We start from the raw sequence: 18,337 nt of genomic DNA, 5'->3' as shown, positions 1-18,337 counted from the left end.
TTTCAATGTTGAAAAAAGATTGAAAGAGGTAGTTATAAATTATGCTTTCATGTTTTAACCCCTTTACAGTATTACGTTTCTTTAGCATTCTCTTTTCAACGTTAATTTAACGTTAAAATCGAGTTGGCATTTTTGGTTAAAATGACAACATGTTTTCATCATTGAATAAAGGTTGAAATTATGTTTTCATGTTTTAACTCTATTACAGTATTACGTTTCTATATCAATCTCATTTCAACGATAATTTAACGTTATAATCGAGCTGGCTTTTGGTTAAAATGGCAACATGATTTGAATTGAACATTGTGTTACGTTTATAACACAATATAATGTTAACGTTAATTCAACGTTAAAATCCATTTGGCATTTTTGGTTAAAATGACAACATTTTTTCAACATTGAATAAAGGTTGAAATTACATTGTGTTAACGCCATTATTACGTTTGTTTTTCAATATTATTTCAACGTTAAGATGTATTGTCCCTTTGACTAATTCAACAAAATAAATTTATTTAAAAAAATTAATATTTCGAAAAAAAGTTGGTCATTTTGAAGTATCATAATAGTTATTAACTTTCACCAAAAATTAGTCGAAAAAAGTTGATTTAAAATTAAAACAAAACAGTAGACACAAGTATGAATATTTTCATAACCCAATTTATCCATTTTTTAAACTTAACCTTATTTTTGCATGCAGATGTCATTTGTCCATTCGTCTACAAGCCTTCGTTTTACTATTACAAATGTCTTAATTAAATGCACTGTGTTGAAGGGTGCAGTATTTTTGAATTTACAGTTTGTCTGTAATATTTCTGCTACAGTATTCTGTAGTATTTTGAAAGATATGCTACTTAAATAGGGTGTATTTAAAACAATAATCATAATGAAGGTTACATTGGTTAAAATTATTACCCGAACCTTACTTTCTTTAAAAAAAAATACAAATAATAGGCCTAAGTCAATCTATCAATATTCATTATAGTTTGCTCCTATGGAATTTATAAATTATATCTTATGTTTAGGAAGTCTTTTTTATGTTTTACATTGTAATGTTTAATGTCTTTTGGAAACTCAGACCAAAAATCCTTTTTTTTAGATTCCACACATCATTTTTAACAAGGCTTTTTCTTGTAATTTGTTTTATAAAATTGTATGTACTGTGAAACAATAAAAATGATATGAAAAATTAATATGATTTTGAAATTATGAAGAATCAGATATACAGTAATTCGGTAAATAATGGCCAATGTAGTACACAGTAGTATAACAATAACAGTATAATAATGCTGCGCAGGATATAGCTATGCTAGTTAATAATACTAGTATTATATGCAAAGGATGGCCACCGGCGACGGTTTTCAGCTGTTCCTACAATACGGACAATGCAGTTATTTTTTAGGCCTACGTTGTGTGATGTCTAGCATTAATTTGTTTGTTTTAAGGTTGTTATAGTTTTGATGTTATTTTTTAATGTATTCATCATGTGGAGATCTAAGATGGGATAAACCACCTGCAAGAAACAGGTTAGATTCACAGAATATTCTACTGATAAAAATATTGTATATAAAAACCGAACAGAAAAAATTCGATATACAAAACACCTCGGATTATGGACTATCAAACTGCCATTTGGATATGTCGACGCAACGCAAAGTGACGCTTTAGTAAGGCAATTTACTTACAGAAACAAAGTACATATAATTTTTCCCTCTAAAAAAATGGTATCGTCAGGAATATGTTCCCCCTGGCAGACATACCGCCTTGCAGACATTACAGAAACAAAGTACAAATATTTTCCCTTTTAAAAAAATGGTATCGTCGAGAATATGTTCCCCTGGCGGACATACCGCCTGGCAGACATACCGCATGGCGGACAGTCTGCAGCAGGATCTCTATCCACACAGACAGACTACAGTAAATAGCACGTTTTTTTTGGCCGTCCGAAATAATGGCTGACAAAGTAAAAGATGCTTTTGGAAGACTCGGAAAAGGCCCTTCTGGATTAACTACAGGCGTTAAGCTGTTGTTAGGTGCAGGAGCAGTAGCATATGCTGTAAAGGAGTCGATGTATACAGGTAAAAGGGCAAAAGTACCTAGGCCTAGGCCCTAGCTAGCTAGCTAGACCTAGCCTAGGCCTTTAGCTAGTTACTACTCTCTCTGGCTAGGCCCAGGTCTGATCTGGACTAGCTAGCTCAGCCAGCTAAAAAGGGCCAGGATAAATAACTAACACTGCATAGCTCTAGCCTACCTGTTATGTAGGCTTAGTCTACATATTATAGGGAGATGTAGCAGGCTTGCTAAGTTGCGGGTCAGTCTAATTACCGAAAACAACCGAAAATAACCGAAAACAACCGAAAACAACCATAAACAACCGAAAACAACCGTAAACAACCGAAAACAAACCGAAAACAAACCGAAAACAAAATTTAAAAAATCTAAATACCGAAAACAAATTTTGTATAATATTTTTTTTAATGTCGCCCTCTATTGATGGGTGTTTCTAAAGCTAAGACCATACACAGAGGCGCAAAAATCATGGAAGACCCTACGAAATGGTAGTGTGCACAAAATACAACTAAAAATCGTACAAATTCAATGAAATACACCGTAGACTACATTTACTTACAAAATCTATAAACACATTTCGTTTTTAGTCTTTTCAAAAACAAAGCATGATTTTACCTAACTTTGCGTTTTCGTCCCCGGTTTCGTCACTTAAGTGAATACTGAAGCGATTAAGGATAAAAACGTTATTTACTCGACTACAGTAATTTTACTGAATAGATTTTATTGTGAATCCTTTATAGTGAGCTTCTTTTAAGTATACTTTATAGTCCCTAGTATCTTTGTATAATTTATCTTTGAAAATCTATAATTAAATTGATCATGATTAACCATAGTCAATTTACTTTCTATACTATGGATTAACATATTCATAATTATTGTAAGGAGTAGGGCCTAATGCGCTGGTTTCTGGATCAAAAATCGAAAGACTAAAATTAAAATATTTTTATAGATTCTGTAAGTAAATGCGATGTTATCAATTGATTGATTGTACGATTTTTAGTTGTATTTTGTGCACACTGTCATCGTAGGGTCTTCCTTGGCTTTTGCGCGCGCGGTTTTTTGTCTCTGTTATGGTCTTAGTAGATTTAGAAACACCCATCAATAGAGGGCGACATTTAAAAAATATTATACAAATTTGTTTTCGGTATTTAGATTATTTTATGTTGTTTTCGGTTTGTTTTCGGTTCGTTTTCGGTTGTTTATGGTTGTTTTTGGTTGTTTATGGTTGTTTTCGGTTGTTTGTGGTTGTTTTCGGTTGTTTATGGTTGTTTTCGGTTATTTTCGGTTGTTTTCGGTAATTAGACTGACCGCTAAGTTGCTGATCGTAATTAGTGTTGAATTGAAGCAACTTTGATGGTGTCTGAACAGAACAGTATATTGTAGCCTTCCCTAAACAAACTAACCTAGGCCTAGACAAATTCTTGAGTTGTGACCAAAAAACATTATTAATCTTTATTCTTAATGTGTCTTTATTTTACATAGGCCTACTTAAATAAAAGCTATAAACTATTATTACTTGACATATAATATTAATATACTTATTAATTGGTAGGCCTAGAGTGTAAATATTTTTGTTATTCTTATTTCCTTTGTTTTCAAATAAAAAAAAAAGTTGTATTTTAACATAGAATTAGAAGCCTGAGATTAAATGCACAAACTGTATGTTGTATGTTTCCATTTCAGTTGATGGTGGTCATAGAGCAATTATTTTCAGTCGTCTTGGTGGCATCAAGGATGATATTTATTCTGAAGGCCTACATTTTAGGATACCTTGGTTTCAATACCCAATCATATATGACATAAGATCTAGACCAAGAAAGCTGTCCTCACCCACAGGGAGCAAAGGTATGTTTTACACTAACAGGAATACAAGATTCATTGGGAAAAAATGATTGTGATGGTTTGCATTTTCCTTTAAGTTAAATTATTTATTTCTAGTTTTATATTTTAATTATTGTTTTTGTAACAGGGGGTATCTACTTATAAGCTATGCTTCCAAGATTCCCCTTTCCAGTCTTTGTACTATGTTTATGATTGTGTATGATGAATGGATATACAGAAGGAAAAAATACTGTACACGTACTGTAGCTCAGGAAAGAGAGGAAACCGTTTATTTGTTCTAAAACTTCTACTAAAATTAGTTGCGCACTTGGAATGTTTATGGCAACTGAGGAAGCGCTCAGTTGCTCGCAACACTTGTGTTGACACAATTCCGTGTTGACATAAGTCCCGCCCAATATTAGTACTGGTATCGATTGGGCTTGCAAGCAAATAATTATGTTTTGACTGCTTGATTTAACTGTTGCCATTATTTTTAGATTTGCAGATGGTCAACATTTCTCTGCGTGTATTGTCAAGACCAGTAAACAACACGCTTCCACAGATGTACCAGCAACTTGGCACTGACTATGATGAACGTGTACTGCCATCCATATGTAATGAGGTAATTCTTTATTAAGTAGACTGAGCTGCTGAAAATGTGGTGTGGAGTTTTATTGAAAGAAAACTTAAAAGGGAGGGTGGGGAAAGTCTAAACAAAAGAAGACTCATTTTTAAAGCCTTGTCTACACTATCAAACTTTATGGGACAAAAAGGTGTGATGTGCCTATATATGGACATGATAGCATCCATCCCTAATTATTATGGCTGTTTGTAATGAAAACATAGCAAGGATTTAGTTTGAACACTTTTTTGAAGCTAATGTGTTAACAATTAGAATCACTTAAGCTGTGTCCACAATATCAACTATCTATATAGACAAAAAAAGTGTGATGTGCCCAAATATGGTAGTAATATGTGGGCACATCACATTTTTTTGTCACGTCATAAAGTTTGATAGTGTAGACAAAGCTTTAGTTTCATTATATATTTATCAATGCAATAATATCTATTTTTTATATAGGTTTTAAAGGGTGTCGTTGCAAAGTTCAATGCCTCCCAGTTGATCACACAACGTCAACAGGTAATTGGTTCTTTTCATTTTTTTTCATAATAAACTAGATAATATCATTGTGAACTGTGGAAAATCTCTAATTGTCATATTACAAAGTTTGTAAGTTTAAACGAACACCTAGTACTTCTCTTGTTATGTTTTACACAAATCATTTCTTTTTCAAGTTATGTACTATTTTTAACTGGTTTTGTGGTACAAGAAATCAAATGTATTGTGATGGAAACCTCTTGATTTGTATATTTTATTTATTCAATTTCTAAGATCTTCATTAGTGAAGGATGGGACCAACAGGTGGTAAACACCTGTGACTGTGTGTGTACATCGTTGTAACACCCTACTTGTCGAAAGATGTACTAAATTCTTTAAAGTGCACACTAGCTAGATGTCTACACTGGACCTACGATTTATAGGCCTTAGCTGAGAATACTCGTTCTACCACCAGAACCATGGAACGAGTGAGCCTCGAACCCTTGTCGATGTTATGGCTATGTAATTACGGTTCCACAGCTCGGCCACTCACTAATGTATAACAATTACCATAGAGAGCATTAGGTCCACAAGACTAAATTTCAAATTAACTAAAGTGATGCAAATACATTAGTAAATGTTTTTTTTTCCAGGTTAGTTTACTGATCAGACGTCAATTAACAAGCAGAGCTAAGGACTTTAACATTATTCTTGATGATGTTTCAATCACTGAGCTAAGTTTTGGCAGAGAATACACTGCTGCTGTGGAGTCTAAGCAAGTTGCACAGCAAGAAGCCCAGAGGGCGCAATTTTTGGTGGAGAAAGCAAAACAAGAAAGACAACAAAAAGTGGTTCAGGCTGAGGGAGAGGCAGAGTCAGCAATCATGATATCCTTTCTAATCCATTTTTGAAAACTTTCGCCACCACCACTCCCCCTCCCCACACCCCAACCAAGTGTTGTTTTCTGGTGATATGACCATATGATGAATATCATGTAGTGAAGTTTCAATAGACATCGGTTCACAAGCCACCTAGCCTAGAACTCCCACGAGAAACCAGAGTTTAGTTTAGGGAGCGCTCTGTAATCTTGGTGGGTGTTTGGTGAAGTCTGTACACCTGCTGTAAAATCAGACCGACACAAAACATGACCTTAAGCACAGAGGGTAAGCCAAAGATGTGGCTAGCCTGGATCTTGATGGTCAGACAATAGGGTCGGGTGAGGGTGGTTAAGGGTTGGAACTAAGTTAAGGTGGTGAACCTGGTAGCTGTTGGAGATATGTGCTCCTATCTTTGGTAATCTGATGGTATATCAAACCAGTGTCTGATATGACAAAACTACACACCCACGTCATATTGGGAATTTTGGACAAAAAGTGTTTTGAGAGCGCTTTTGATTTAAACATTAGCGCGAGCCTATCAAACCGCTGAGAATTTTATTGAGAAACCCGAAGACTTCACGCGAGCGAGACGAACTGACTAAGAACATTATTACTATAGATTTTCACTTCATACACGCTTATTATTGAACAATAGTTAGTATAAATAACTGCTAGTTAATTTGAGACATTCGATGTTACTAAGAATACTAAAGAAATTACTTATAATACAAATTTAAAAGATTTATAACGATTCTAGTTTAGGTAACATTCGCCCATTAACAATGAAAACAAACAAATCCTGCGTAGGAAATCGCGGAACTCTAAAACGTTAGTTTTAATATCACGCTAAAATTGTTTCCGAATTTTTAAATACATATTTGTAAATATTATGTTAAATTTCAATATCTTTACTTTTAATCCTCAAAAAATCAAAATGTTGATATTTTTTAAAAGAATTTTATGATCATTTGAAGTCGGGTATATTTACTATCGATCGCGCTCCGCTGGTGCCCGAGTAGGTGTGCACGCGTCGCTTTTGCAGGCTCTATTCCCAGTAGCGAGTTTCGGTCGCGCTAACATAAGCAATGTTTTCTACATTTACATGCATTAGGGGTAGATTATGTTTAATTGTTTTTACCGCATAAAAAAATTCCCAAATTTATTTCTTTTCTTGCCTAACCGTTTCTGTCGCCCTAAAATAAAATACTTTAACTCCATAATTTTAAGCGACAATAAAATACAAATACTATAATTTGATCACTTCTTCGCAATACTTTAAAGTTGTTGTATACAATTATTTTAAGAATATAAATAAAAACACTCAGAAACTAATAATAAAATGGCAACTAATTGAAAAGTCAAACTCATTTAGTTCATCAATTAAATATTTGAAAAAAATAAAATCAAATAAGGTACTGCTGCGTAGGCCTTAAATATGATTACTGTATTTTGTTAGTTTTAATTTGTATAATGGCCATGGCCTAGGCCTAATAATATAGTACTAACAACATGTTTATTTCTAAAGGCAAGAATAACAAACACCTTTATTTATTTACCTTCAATATATCTATGAGAACCTCAATTATGAGAATCATTTAAATTTCTGTCACCGTACATTTCTTTATAATGAAAACCTTTAATTTAAAAGACATTTAATTAATAAGAGCTGGTCAAATTTTCTTGAATGTCAACATGCTGTCCATAAATAGCCGCTTTCAAGTGATGCAAATGTTTTCTGGAGTCAGATCCTATACAAAATATAGAAATATAAAAAGTATGTTAATTTAAATATGTATTTGAAAGATGGGCTGAAAAACCTAGCCTGTGGTCTTAGGCCTACTACTAGGCCTAGCTTAATGTTTTAAATCCCATAAAACGTTTGAATTTAATACAAGTACAAAATCTAATTTATATAGAATTGTAAAGTGTGGTACATTCAGTACATTAATTAAAATAAATGAGAATGGGGCCTAATATTAATAAATAAACATGTAAAAAATTGGCCTAAACGACTACGTTTATATCTATACGCATTGATTAACACGCAGTACGCGTTGGACCATCAAGGCTAGGCCCAGCTTCGCACAAACCACTGTCATACATGTGATTTGTTTACCTATTTCAATCGCCATTTAAAAAATACCTGAAAATATCAACATGCCCATTTTTTGTCAAACGAATAATTACATTACATAGTAACTTTTTATTTAGTCACTCGTTTACTCAAAAATTGAGGAATTTTTTTATGGTCTCGTAAAAATGTACAATATTATTATTGATAAAAACCGTATAAAATCTAACAAAAAGAAGAGCAAATTCAATGATTACCTTACACAATCATAACTGCTATCCTGTTCCAAAAACCAAGTCACATGCTTCTTCAACCCTTGCTTTAATTATTCTCATGAATTATTCATAAGGAACTATAAATTAAGGCTTTCAATTGGTTAAAAGAGTTTAACCCTATAAAAATTTTAAATTCACATCATTTCCGGTGATGTTGTCGCGCTTCGATGAATCTCAGAAATCACAAATGACCGCTAGAGGGCTAACTACTTTTTGTCTAGTCTAAATGAATGTGACTAATAAGCACTATGATCATAGTCTTTTTAGAGCTTCCCATTGTTTTGAGTACATATCTATTCTGTAATTTCTTTTGTTAACCTTAACATTGATTTGTACCTGGGAGAGGCCATTTCTCAAAACCCTGGATACTTGAAGCTGAGGAAGATCCGTGCTGCTCAAAATATTGCAAGAACTGTAAGTTTTTTTTGGGATTTGTTTGGGAAAAACTGTAATTTATGAGAAGCTGAATACTAAATGGTGTTAAAAACATATTATTTGTCCCCTCGTTAGTTTACAGAATAGTGTCTTTTTAAAGATGGTGTCTTCTGCTAAAACTTTGTCGTAGTATTTAAGAATAATATATTTCACTAAGGGCCACAATGGAAATAAGTTTGACCTTTGGTTACTTTTTTGTGTTACCCTGAATTCATTCTTTGTATTTTTTTTTTTTATGTTGTGTTATTTTATGAATTCGAATAAAGAAATGAAAAAAATCCCCTTGTTGGTTTCAAAGGGAAGTGTCCTTTTAATATAAATACTATATTGTTGGTTTCAAAGGAAAGTGTCCCTTAAATGGTGGGTATTCCCTGGAGGGAGGAGTTGTATTGTATTAATAGCTTACAAGTGTAATTACCAGCCCAAACCACCTCCTATGGGTAGTTCAAATGTAATTTACAACCTTCCAAGTACAATTTTGGTCATTACGATACCCTGTGTGTGTGTGTTTGTATGGATGTGTGCAGCAGTAACATTTCTATTCCCGACAAACATACACACTCTCTTCAATGATTACTAATACTGTAATATTTAATACTGTTTCCACAGGTTGCAGCTTCTCAGAATCGTGTATACTTGAATGCTGGCAGCCTCATGCTGAATGTCATTGACAAAGAGTTTGATGATTCAGTAAAAAGAATTGAAAAGAAAAAATAAGGCATTTATAAATAGAATTGTTTACATCGAAATACATATAACAGATTGTTGTTAAAATAATGTCAATTTTGAAATATTAGAAACACAGTTAAGTACCATGTTTGAATTTTATAATTATTGTCACTCTTTGAAATCTGTATACCTACAGGTAAAGTGAAAAAATTCATTGAAAATCAATGACAATTGATATTCTTGCACAGTATGTTAAGCGTGGTTCCCACTAGCGACGCAACGTACTGCAAACGACGCAACGTAAGAAAATGCCCTTCCAATAATTGTGTTTGCCCCTGCTTGCGTGGAATCAAACCTGCAATGTTTGCAGCACTGTTACATCGTTGGTTTCCACTTGTGATTACGCAATACAGCACTTTGCGTCGGTACGTCGTTTTGTTGCGTCCTAGTGGGAACCACGCTTGAGGGGAAATATATATGGTAATGTAATGCATGCTATGTATATGTAGTTATGGAAGAAATTTTAAATTTTACATTGCGTCATGGACTCTCTGGTTTTACACATTAATGGACAGGACTTTTAATACAGATTTACTTATTGTACCCCTGAAAACCAATATATTAAATGATAATACAGAAGTATTCAAAAATATAAACTTGGATCGGAATTAAAGAATATTACTAATTTTATATTTGTTCTGAATGAAGCATGAATTTGCTTTAGGCCTACATGGTAAAATGTGTATGTGAGGGTGTTGCTAAGATTCTAATTATGAAAGAGAATTTAACTGTTGGTGCTTAACTGATTGATAGGTGACTAATTAAATAAATTTGACATGAAAACATATTGTTGTGTATAGTTTTTAATTGAAACGAAACATGTCGCGTTATCTGAGTTTTCTAGACATTTATTTTTTTATTTCAACAATATTTTATAAGGTGGTCCATTTAGCCGAAGCTGATCATTGGGGACCCTCACACAAATATATCATAACAAGACATTAAACATGTAACTAAAAATTTAATTAAAATAAATATAATTTATAAAGATAAAATAAAGCACAAACAATTAAAAAATACTATTTTTTATTATAATAATATATATATATAATTAAATACGGCCGAGTTTAAATTTAAGTGGATGGTCATCATGTGACCAGCTGCTTACCCCTTTTGCTATTGAACCCACATCAAGATCGATATATATATCGGATCGGATCGGAGCACGGGATAAATCATCATTATTAATACATTTTGTTCAGAGAGGGCGCCCTTTGAAAACTTATACTTTCCAACAAAAACATCAACCAAAACTTCTGATAGGCAGTTTGCTGCAGCACGTCGCTGAGGATATGCCCTACATATATTGCATTTTTCTTGAGGTATTGCTTGTACCATTTGTTCGTGGGTATTTGTTTTCCACTGTAATTTCGCGTCAAGTGGCGTTACTTTTGTGTTTGTAACTCCCGCAAACCGTCATATAAATCTGATTACAGTATTTCTTCGTATCGTGTGTGTGATGAAGAGGAACGCGACAGCAGCAACTGTTGCCGTGTGTTTCGAGGAATGGGTGAGTGCCTAGCCCTGGGCCTAGGCGGTAGGCCTACTAGTACTAGACTAGAGGAAGGGGTGTGTCGAAAGCGAAGACCTCGAAAGCGAAGATCGAAGACCGAAGACCTCGAAAGGGAAGACCCTACAAAATGGTAGTGTGCACAAAATCCGACCAAAATCATACAAAATCGTGATAACACCTTGAATTTACAGATCCTGAAAAAATATTTCATTTTTAATCGTTATATTTAAAAAAATCATGACTTTATCTATGAACAAGCTCACGTGTTTTCGCCAATGGAGTTAATATGTGATATAGTTTTACAAACAAACACATCGCGCTATTTGCAAGGCGACGGACGCACAAGAAGGACCTCGCACATGAAATGTCACTTGTTCCGATAACAATTTAAAATCATAGCCAATTGTTTATAAGTATAGAAATAAACTACAGTAAGTAAATTGTAAGAAGTAAAGGATGGCGGTAGGCCCGGTATTTAGGTTTATTTTAGAGCCTATAGGCCTATAAAAAGTGTCCGTATCATAGATTTTACACTTGCTTTTAAATGTTAGGTACAGAGATCTTTTTTGCATTTAAATATGTTGCTATGTGTTTTTTATCTATAATATTTGCCTATTGTTTATTATCTAAATGTATGAATAAATACAATAAGATATTCATTTTCCTGTATTGTATTTAAACTTTTACATTTTCCCATTGTAACTATTGCTATTTTACTTAATCGCCAGTTTCAAAATGTTTTCTAATGTATTCATAATAGACAAATAATAGGGCCTATATCAGTATCAGAATATTTAGTGTGGTTGGAGAAGCGACAGATGATGTAAAGAAAAATGTAAATTTTTTTTTGGTTAATGAAATATTTATTTTCCTTTTAAGGAAAATAAATATTTCATTAACCAACGTATGAACCACTAAACCAAAAAAATTCTGCCTCAACGTATCGTTGGCGCGCGCAACAGAAAATCTATCCATCTATCTTCTATCTATTTTGCATCCCCTCTTACGATCGAGAATCATGATGAACGTAATAAAGCAGAAATATTGTTGAACTCACCGGTTTCCACTTGTGATGACACGCAACGTTATTTTCTTACGGCGCACTTTGCGTCGATCTGAAAACCAATTACAGCTCTTAAAATATTTCCCGGGCCAATGACAGTTCGTCCCAATAGCTTACCGTGAACAGAACTTTATTTTATATCTTTGTATTGTCAAAGTAAAAAATAATACTGTATTCAAATTATGATTTGACAAAAGGCTAATACTGTAGAACGAACGATAGACATCACACTCTGAAAATTTTTCTTGATCGTTAACCCGTTATAATAGTATAATTCTGTTAGATTTGTTTGTATTAGTGTCAATTCTATATTTAAATGGTCAACAACCGGTAACCTGTTTCTTAATTAAAATTTTATGTTTTGTTTTGTTGTTTGTTTTGTCATGGCAGGGATGCAAACATTTAGAAGCGGGACGTCGACAATCTGTTGAAAATCGGGAGACTGTTGAATAGTCGTCTCAACCACAAGCCTGTGAGATAGAAGGTTGGGGGTTAGAGTGGTTAAGCCCGATAAACATTCACCATCACTTAATAAAGATTTATAGAGAGTATCTCTTTTTGTATTCACCACGGGCAATGCTTGAAAACAAAAGTCAGTTTTTTATTTGATGATGAGGAAAATTGTGGTTGGGGGGACTGGAACTTCATTAAACTAATCTTTTGACAGTGTCGGTAAACGTAATACCGATATGAATAAACACCCGTTTTAATATTGAAAAAAAATTAAACGTGAACACACTATCGTCACTAATCACATTGCAACCGTAACAAAATCGGCAACTTGTAATTTTGGAGGGAATATTTTTTATTTCAATCTTTGTTTTGAATGGCTTTTGTCTTTGTGAACGTTGACATAATGGCATAATTATTCGGAATTATGGAAGCCGTGAAACAGATGATATGTCGCAGGAAACGACCGATTTATAACCAAAATTTGCAGAACGCTGATGCCTATATCGTTCGTTCTTTTTACTTCTTGTCAAATCATAATTTGAATATATTCTGACAAATTTGGCCCGGGAAATATTTTAAGAGCTGGAATTAGTTTCCAGATCGACGCAAAGTGCGCCTTAAGAACAAACTTGCGTGTCAACATAAGTGGGAACCGACGTGTTCAACACCGACTGCTTTACGTTCATCATGATTCTCGATTGTAAGAGGGGATGCAAAAATAGATAGAAGAGTATTTTCTAATGTTGCGCGCGCGCCAATACAATACGTTGCGGTAGGATGTTTTCGTTTAGTAGTTCACGTTGGTTAATGAAATATTTATTTTACATTTTTCTTCTTTACATAGTACTGTCGCTTCGCCAACCACACTAACCGATACTGATAATATTATTTGTCCATTATGAATACATTAGAAAAACATTTTTAAACTGGCGAATAATTAAATCAGTAATACTGTAGTATTGGCTACAATGGGGAAAATGTACAAGTTTAAAATACTATAGGCCTATATAGAATAACTAAAGGAAAATAAATATCTTATTGTATTTATTCATACATTTAGACAATAGGCAAATATTATAGATAATAAACATACATCAACATAATAATATTTAAATGCAAAAAAAAAAAAGATCTCTAAGTTGTATTCACGCGTACGTATAACATTTTTAAAAACAAGTGTAAAATCTATGATACGGACACTTTTTATAGGCCTAGGCCTATAGGCTCTAAAATTAGGCTAAATAAGCATATGGCCATCCTTTACTTCTTACAATTTACTTACTTTAATTTATTTACTTTACTGTAGTTTATTTCTATACTTTTCTATACAGTTGGCTATGGCTTTAAATTGTAGGGGACGTGTGCTACAATGCTAAGTTATCGGAAAAAGTGACATTTAATATTGCATTCAATTCGAGGTCCTTCTTGTGTGTCCGTCGCCTTGCAAATAGCGCGATGTGTTTGTTCGTAAAACTATATCACATATTAACTCCATTAGCGAAAACACGTGAGCTTGTTCATAGCTAGATAAAGAAAATATTTTTTTAGAATCTGTAAATTCAAGGTGTTATCATCGATTTTGGTCGGATTTTGTGCACACTACCATTTCGTAGGGTCTTCGCTTTCGAGGTCTTCGGTCTTCGATCTTCGCTTTCGAGGTCTTCGCTTTCGACACACCCCTAGAGGAAGGCTTGGATGGGCAGGACTTAACGTCGAAGAAACCTAGTCTAGGCGGATCGTTTAGGCTAGGCTGTCTTTTCAATTCATTCATGGTAGTTTTTAACTTTTGTAGCCTAGCTAGGCTAGGCCTGGTTAATTAATGTTAAGCCTACTAGCCTCTCTAGTAGAGGCTAGATCTATCTATATAGCCTATAGGGCCTAGCCTAGGCCTAGGCCTAGCTACGCCTATACTATAGTGTAGCCCTACTAGCTAGAAATAGAAGAGTGTAGCAGTAGGCTAGTAGTAAGCCTAGATAGTAAAATAGGCCTGGCCCTAGTAGTAGCAGGTAGCCTACTATACATTACTACTACTACTCTAGTACTACTAGGCGGGATGAAGCAAGCAAGTAAATGCTAGCTAACATTCAATTATTAATCAATGTTATACATGTACATTTTAATTTATAAATACATTTTTACAATGTAAAAAACTGTAAAAATACTGATTACTAAAAAGTTTAACAATATTAATATTTATTTTAACTTGTTTCTTGAAAGAAAAATGTATATAAGTTAAATTTTAATATTAATGTACTAGATACTATATCTATTTATATCATAGAAGATTAATGTGACCATTGTAGCATCTCTTTTACTGTAAATAGTGTTATAACTACCTACTACTAGACCTATAAAATAGATTGTGAAGTAATTATTGGTCGTGTTGTATTTTAAAAAAAAAAAAATTAATTATGGTATAATTAATATTCATATCATCATCATACTGGTCAGAACAAGTGCATAGGTGTGTTATTTGTATACATGTTGCAGACTTCTATATAGAATATTTTATGATTTTTTTTCTTTTTACCATAGGGTAATAAAAATCTGCTGTACCAAAACACTTTCCTGACCTTGATTGGACTTGCAGTTGATAATGCCGTAAGGACTTGTGATTTTACCCAAGAAATTTAAATACATTTTCAGGTAAATGGATTTATAATATCAAAATGTCCTACAATAAAACCTGGTGAATAAGAATGTTTAGTTTTATTTATATGATATTAAGAGAAACTGTGGCTGATATAATACTTTTGTTTTTTGGTGCTCAATCTAGTTCCTGGTTGACATTTAATATTTGTTTGTTCTTTTTAGAGTGTATGGTAGCTGAATTATTTTGTCTTCCATAGCTTGTTGGCTCCTTAACAAACTGCAGCATCTGTTGAAAACAAATTTGCAAAGATACAAAAATATCAAGGTGCAAGATGTTGTATATTTGTCTGTTACTCTACAGTATTATTTAATCGGGTCAATTTATGTACAGTATCTTTTATTCACATATTATAAATATTAATATAACACACTATCAAGGAAAAATTATTATTATATATATTTTGGTTCCATGTGATGAACACTAATAATTTCATTTAATAAAAATAAATTTAAAGGTACAGTTACGTAATTTATGTGATTTTTCTTGAGAGCGTGTTTTTTAATTAAACAGCATTCAATTGCTTAAATAGACCTGGTTTTTTCTTGTTTGAGTTTACTTTAGTTCTATGTGATGAACACTAATAATTTAATTCAATACAAAAATAAATTTAAAGGTACAGTTACGTAATTTATGTGATTTTTCTTGAGAGCGTGTTTTTTAATTAAACAGCATTCTATTGCTTAAATAGACCTGGTTTTTTCTTGTTTGAGTTTACTTTAGTTCTATGTGATGAACACTAATAATTTAATTCAATAAAAATAAATTTAAAGGTACAGTTACGTAATTTATGTGATTTTCCTTGAGAGCGTGTTTATTTAATTAAACAGCATTCAATTGCTTAAATAGACCTGATTTTTTCTTGTTTGAGTTTACTTTAGTTCCATGTGATGAACACTAATAATTTCATTCAATAAAATAAAATTTAAAGGTACAGTTACGTAATTTATGTGATTTTTCTTGAGAGCGTGTTTTTTAATTAAACCACATTCAATTGCTTAAATAGACCTGGTTTTTTCTTTTTTTGAGTTTACTTTAGTTCTATGTGATGAACACTAATAATTTAATTCAATAAAAATAAATTTAAAGGTACAGTTACGTAATTTATGTGATTTTTCTTAAGAGCATGTTTTTTTAATTAAATAGCATTCAATTGCTAAAATAGACCTGATTTTTTCTTTTTTGAGTTTACTTTAGTTCTATGTGATGAACACTAATAATTTAATTCAATAAAAATAAATTTAAAGGTACAGTTATGTAATTTATGTGATTTTTCTTGAGAGCGTGTTTTTTAATTAAACAGCATTCAATTGCTTAAATAGACCTGGTTTTTTCTTGTTTGAGTTTACTTTAGTTTTATGTGATGAACACTAATAATTTAATTCAATAAAAATAAATTTAAAGGTACAGTTACGTAATTTATGTGATTTTTCTTGAGAGCGTGTTTTTTAATTAAACAGCATTCAATTGCTTAAATAGACCTGGTTTTTTCTTGTTTGAGTTTACTTTAGTTCTATGTGATGAACACTAATAATTTAATTCAATAAAAATAAATTTAAAGGTACAGTTACGTAATTTATGTGATTTTTCTTGAGAGCGTGTTTATTTAATTAAACAGCATTCAATTGCTTAAATAGACCTGATTTTTTCTTGTTTGAGTTTACTTTAGTTCCATGTGATGAACACTAATAATTTCATTCAATCAAATAAAATTTAAAGGTACAGTTACGTAATTTATGTGATTTTTCTTGAGAGCGTGTTTTTTAATTAAACAGCATTCAATTGCTTACATAGACCTGATTTTTTCTTTTTCGAGTTTACTTTAGTTCTATGTGATGAACACTAATAATTTAATTCAATAAAAATAAATTTAAAGGTACAGTTATGTAATTTATGTGATTTTTCTTGAGAGCGTGTTAATTAAACAGCATTCAATTGCTTAAATAGACCTGGTTTTTTCTTGTTTGAGTTTACTTTAGTTCTATGTGATGAACACTAATAATTTAATTCAATAAAAATAAATTTAAAGGTACAGTTACGTAATTTATGTGATTTTTCTTGAGAGCGTGTTTTTTAATTAAACAGCATTCAATTGCTTAAATAGACCTGGTTTTTTCTTGTTTGAGTTTACTTTAGTTCTATGTGATGAACACTAATAATTTAATTCAATAAAAATAAATTTAAAGGTACAGTTACGTAGTTTCTGTGATTTTTCTTGAGAGCGTGTTTTTTAATTAAACAGCATTCAATTGCTAAAATAGACCTGATTTTTTCTTGTTTAAGTTTACTTTAGTTCCATGTGATGAACACTAATAATTTCATTCAATAAAATTTAATTTAAAGGTACAGTTACGTAATTTCTGTGATTTTCCTTGAGAGCGTGTTTATTTAATTAAACAGCATTCAATTGCTTAAATAGACCTGATTTTTTCTTGTTTGAGTTTACTTTAGTTCCATGTGATGAACACTAATAATTTCATTCAATAAAAATAAATTTAAATGTACAGCATTCAATTGCTTAAATAGACTTGATTTTATCTTGTTTGACTTTACTTTAGTTCTATGTGATGAACACTAATAAATTCATTCAATAAAAATAAATTTAAAGGTACAGTTATGCAATTTCTGTGATTTTTCCCTGAGAGCGTGTTTTTTTTAGTTAAATAACATTCAATTCAAATCCCCATTTTGTAACCACCATGAGTTCGGGTCCATTTAAACAAGCTGGGCAAGCTGTAAATTGTATTAATCCGCTATGTTTGTATGCATGCGTATTGTTTGTATTACATAATATGCAATAGTTTTGTAATTAATCGATACCATTAATTCCAACAAACAAATGGTAGGGCTACTTAAAATTATTTATGTGGTCCATAGTTACCAACCGTCTCGCATCGTTCGGGACGGTCCCGCATTTCAAGTGATTTTAATGAAACACGCGTTTAAACCTAAGTAGGCCTATATACGATGCGTTATCATTTTTTAACACAATTTGAGAGGAAAATGCATTCAAATTAATTGGTATATTTTAAAAGTATAGAACATTACACGAGTAGGCCTATTTATATTATTACATCATGACACATCAATAAAATACGTAATATCAGGGAAAGTTACAATTACTGTGTCCGTGGTCGCTCGCCGTGACGAGGATGGGCCTATAACCACTTGACGTTTGTCATGATCACAATTACACATGACATGATTTTGTGTGCGTTTATAAAAGGTAAACCCAATTTTCTTGCTATTGGTTGGTGGATCAGTTCAATTTTTACCCTCCAAA

The 18,337-nt window shown here is 32.3% G+C and overlaps 1 protein-coding gene and 1 non-coding gene across 2 annotated transcripts; both read left to right on the top strand.

Annotated features, from left to right (window-relative positions):
* Positions 1–1,878: 1,878 nt before the first annotated feature.
* LOC140044745 (prohibitin-2-like) lies at positions 1,879–10,160 on the top strand. The gene is made up of 7 exons (XM_072089389.1): positions 1,879–2,075; positions 3,751–3,912; positions 4,386–4,510; positions 4,970–5,029; positions 5,641–5,874; positions 8,548–8,625; positions 9,256–10,160. Exons 1-7 carry the CDS (start codon positions 1,949–1,951, stop codon positions 9,361–9,363), a joined length of 894 nt encoding a protein of 297 aa, XP_071945490.1. The 5' UTR covers positions 1,879–1,948; the 3' UTR covers positions 9,364–10,160.
* LOC140045724 (small nucleolar RNA U85) lies at positions 5,963–6,294 on the top strand. The gene has a single exon (XR_011844719.1). It is a non-coding gene; the product is annotated as a small nucleolar RNA U85 (small nucleolar RNA).
* Positions 10,161–18,337: the final 8,177 nt, after the last annotated feature.

This window comes from Antedon mediterranea, chromosome 3 (assembly GCF_964355755.1).
Source record: "Antedon mediterranea chromosome 3, ecAntMedi1.1, whole genome shotgun sequence".
In the NCBI taxonomy this organism is placed as follows: Eukaryota; Metazoa; Echinodermata; class Crinoidea; order Comatulida; family Antedonidae; genus Antedon; species Antedon mediterranea.
Note: the sequence above shows the minus strand (reverse complement) of the source record. Positions and strands in the feature narration are given on the sequence as shown.

Bases quoted from the DNA above. Each gene is read 5' to 3' on its own strand.
- LOC140044745 (XM_072089389.1), top strand. From the start codon at position 1,949: ATGGCTGACAAAGTAAAAGATGCTTTTGGAAGACTCGGAAAAGGCCCT. The intron at 2,076-3,750 runs GTAAAAGGGCAA...TTTCCATTTCAG, and splicing joins AAAGGAGTCGATGTATACAG to TTGATGGTGGTCATAGAGCA. The intron at 3,913-4,385 runs GTATGTTTTACA...CATTATTTTTAG, and splicing joins CTCACCCACAGGGAGCAAAG to ATTTGCAGATGGTCAACATT.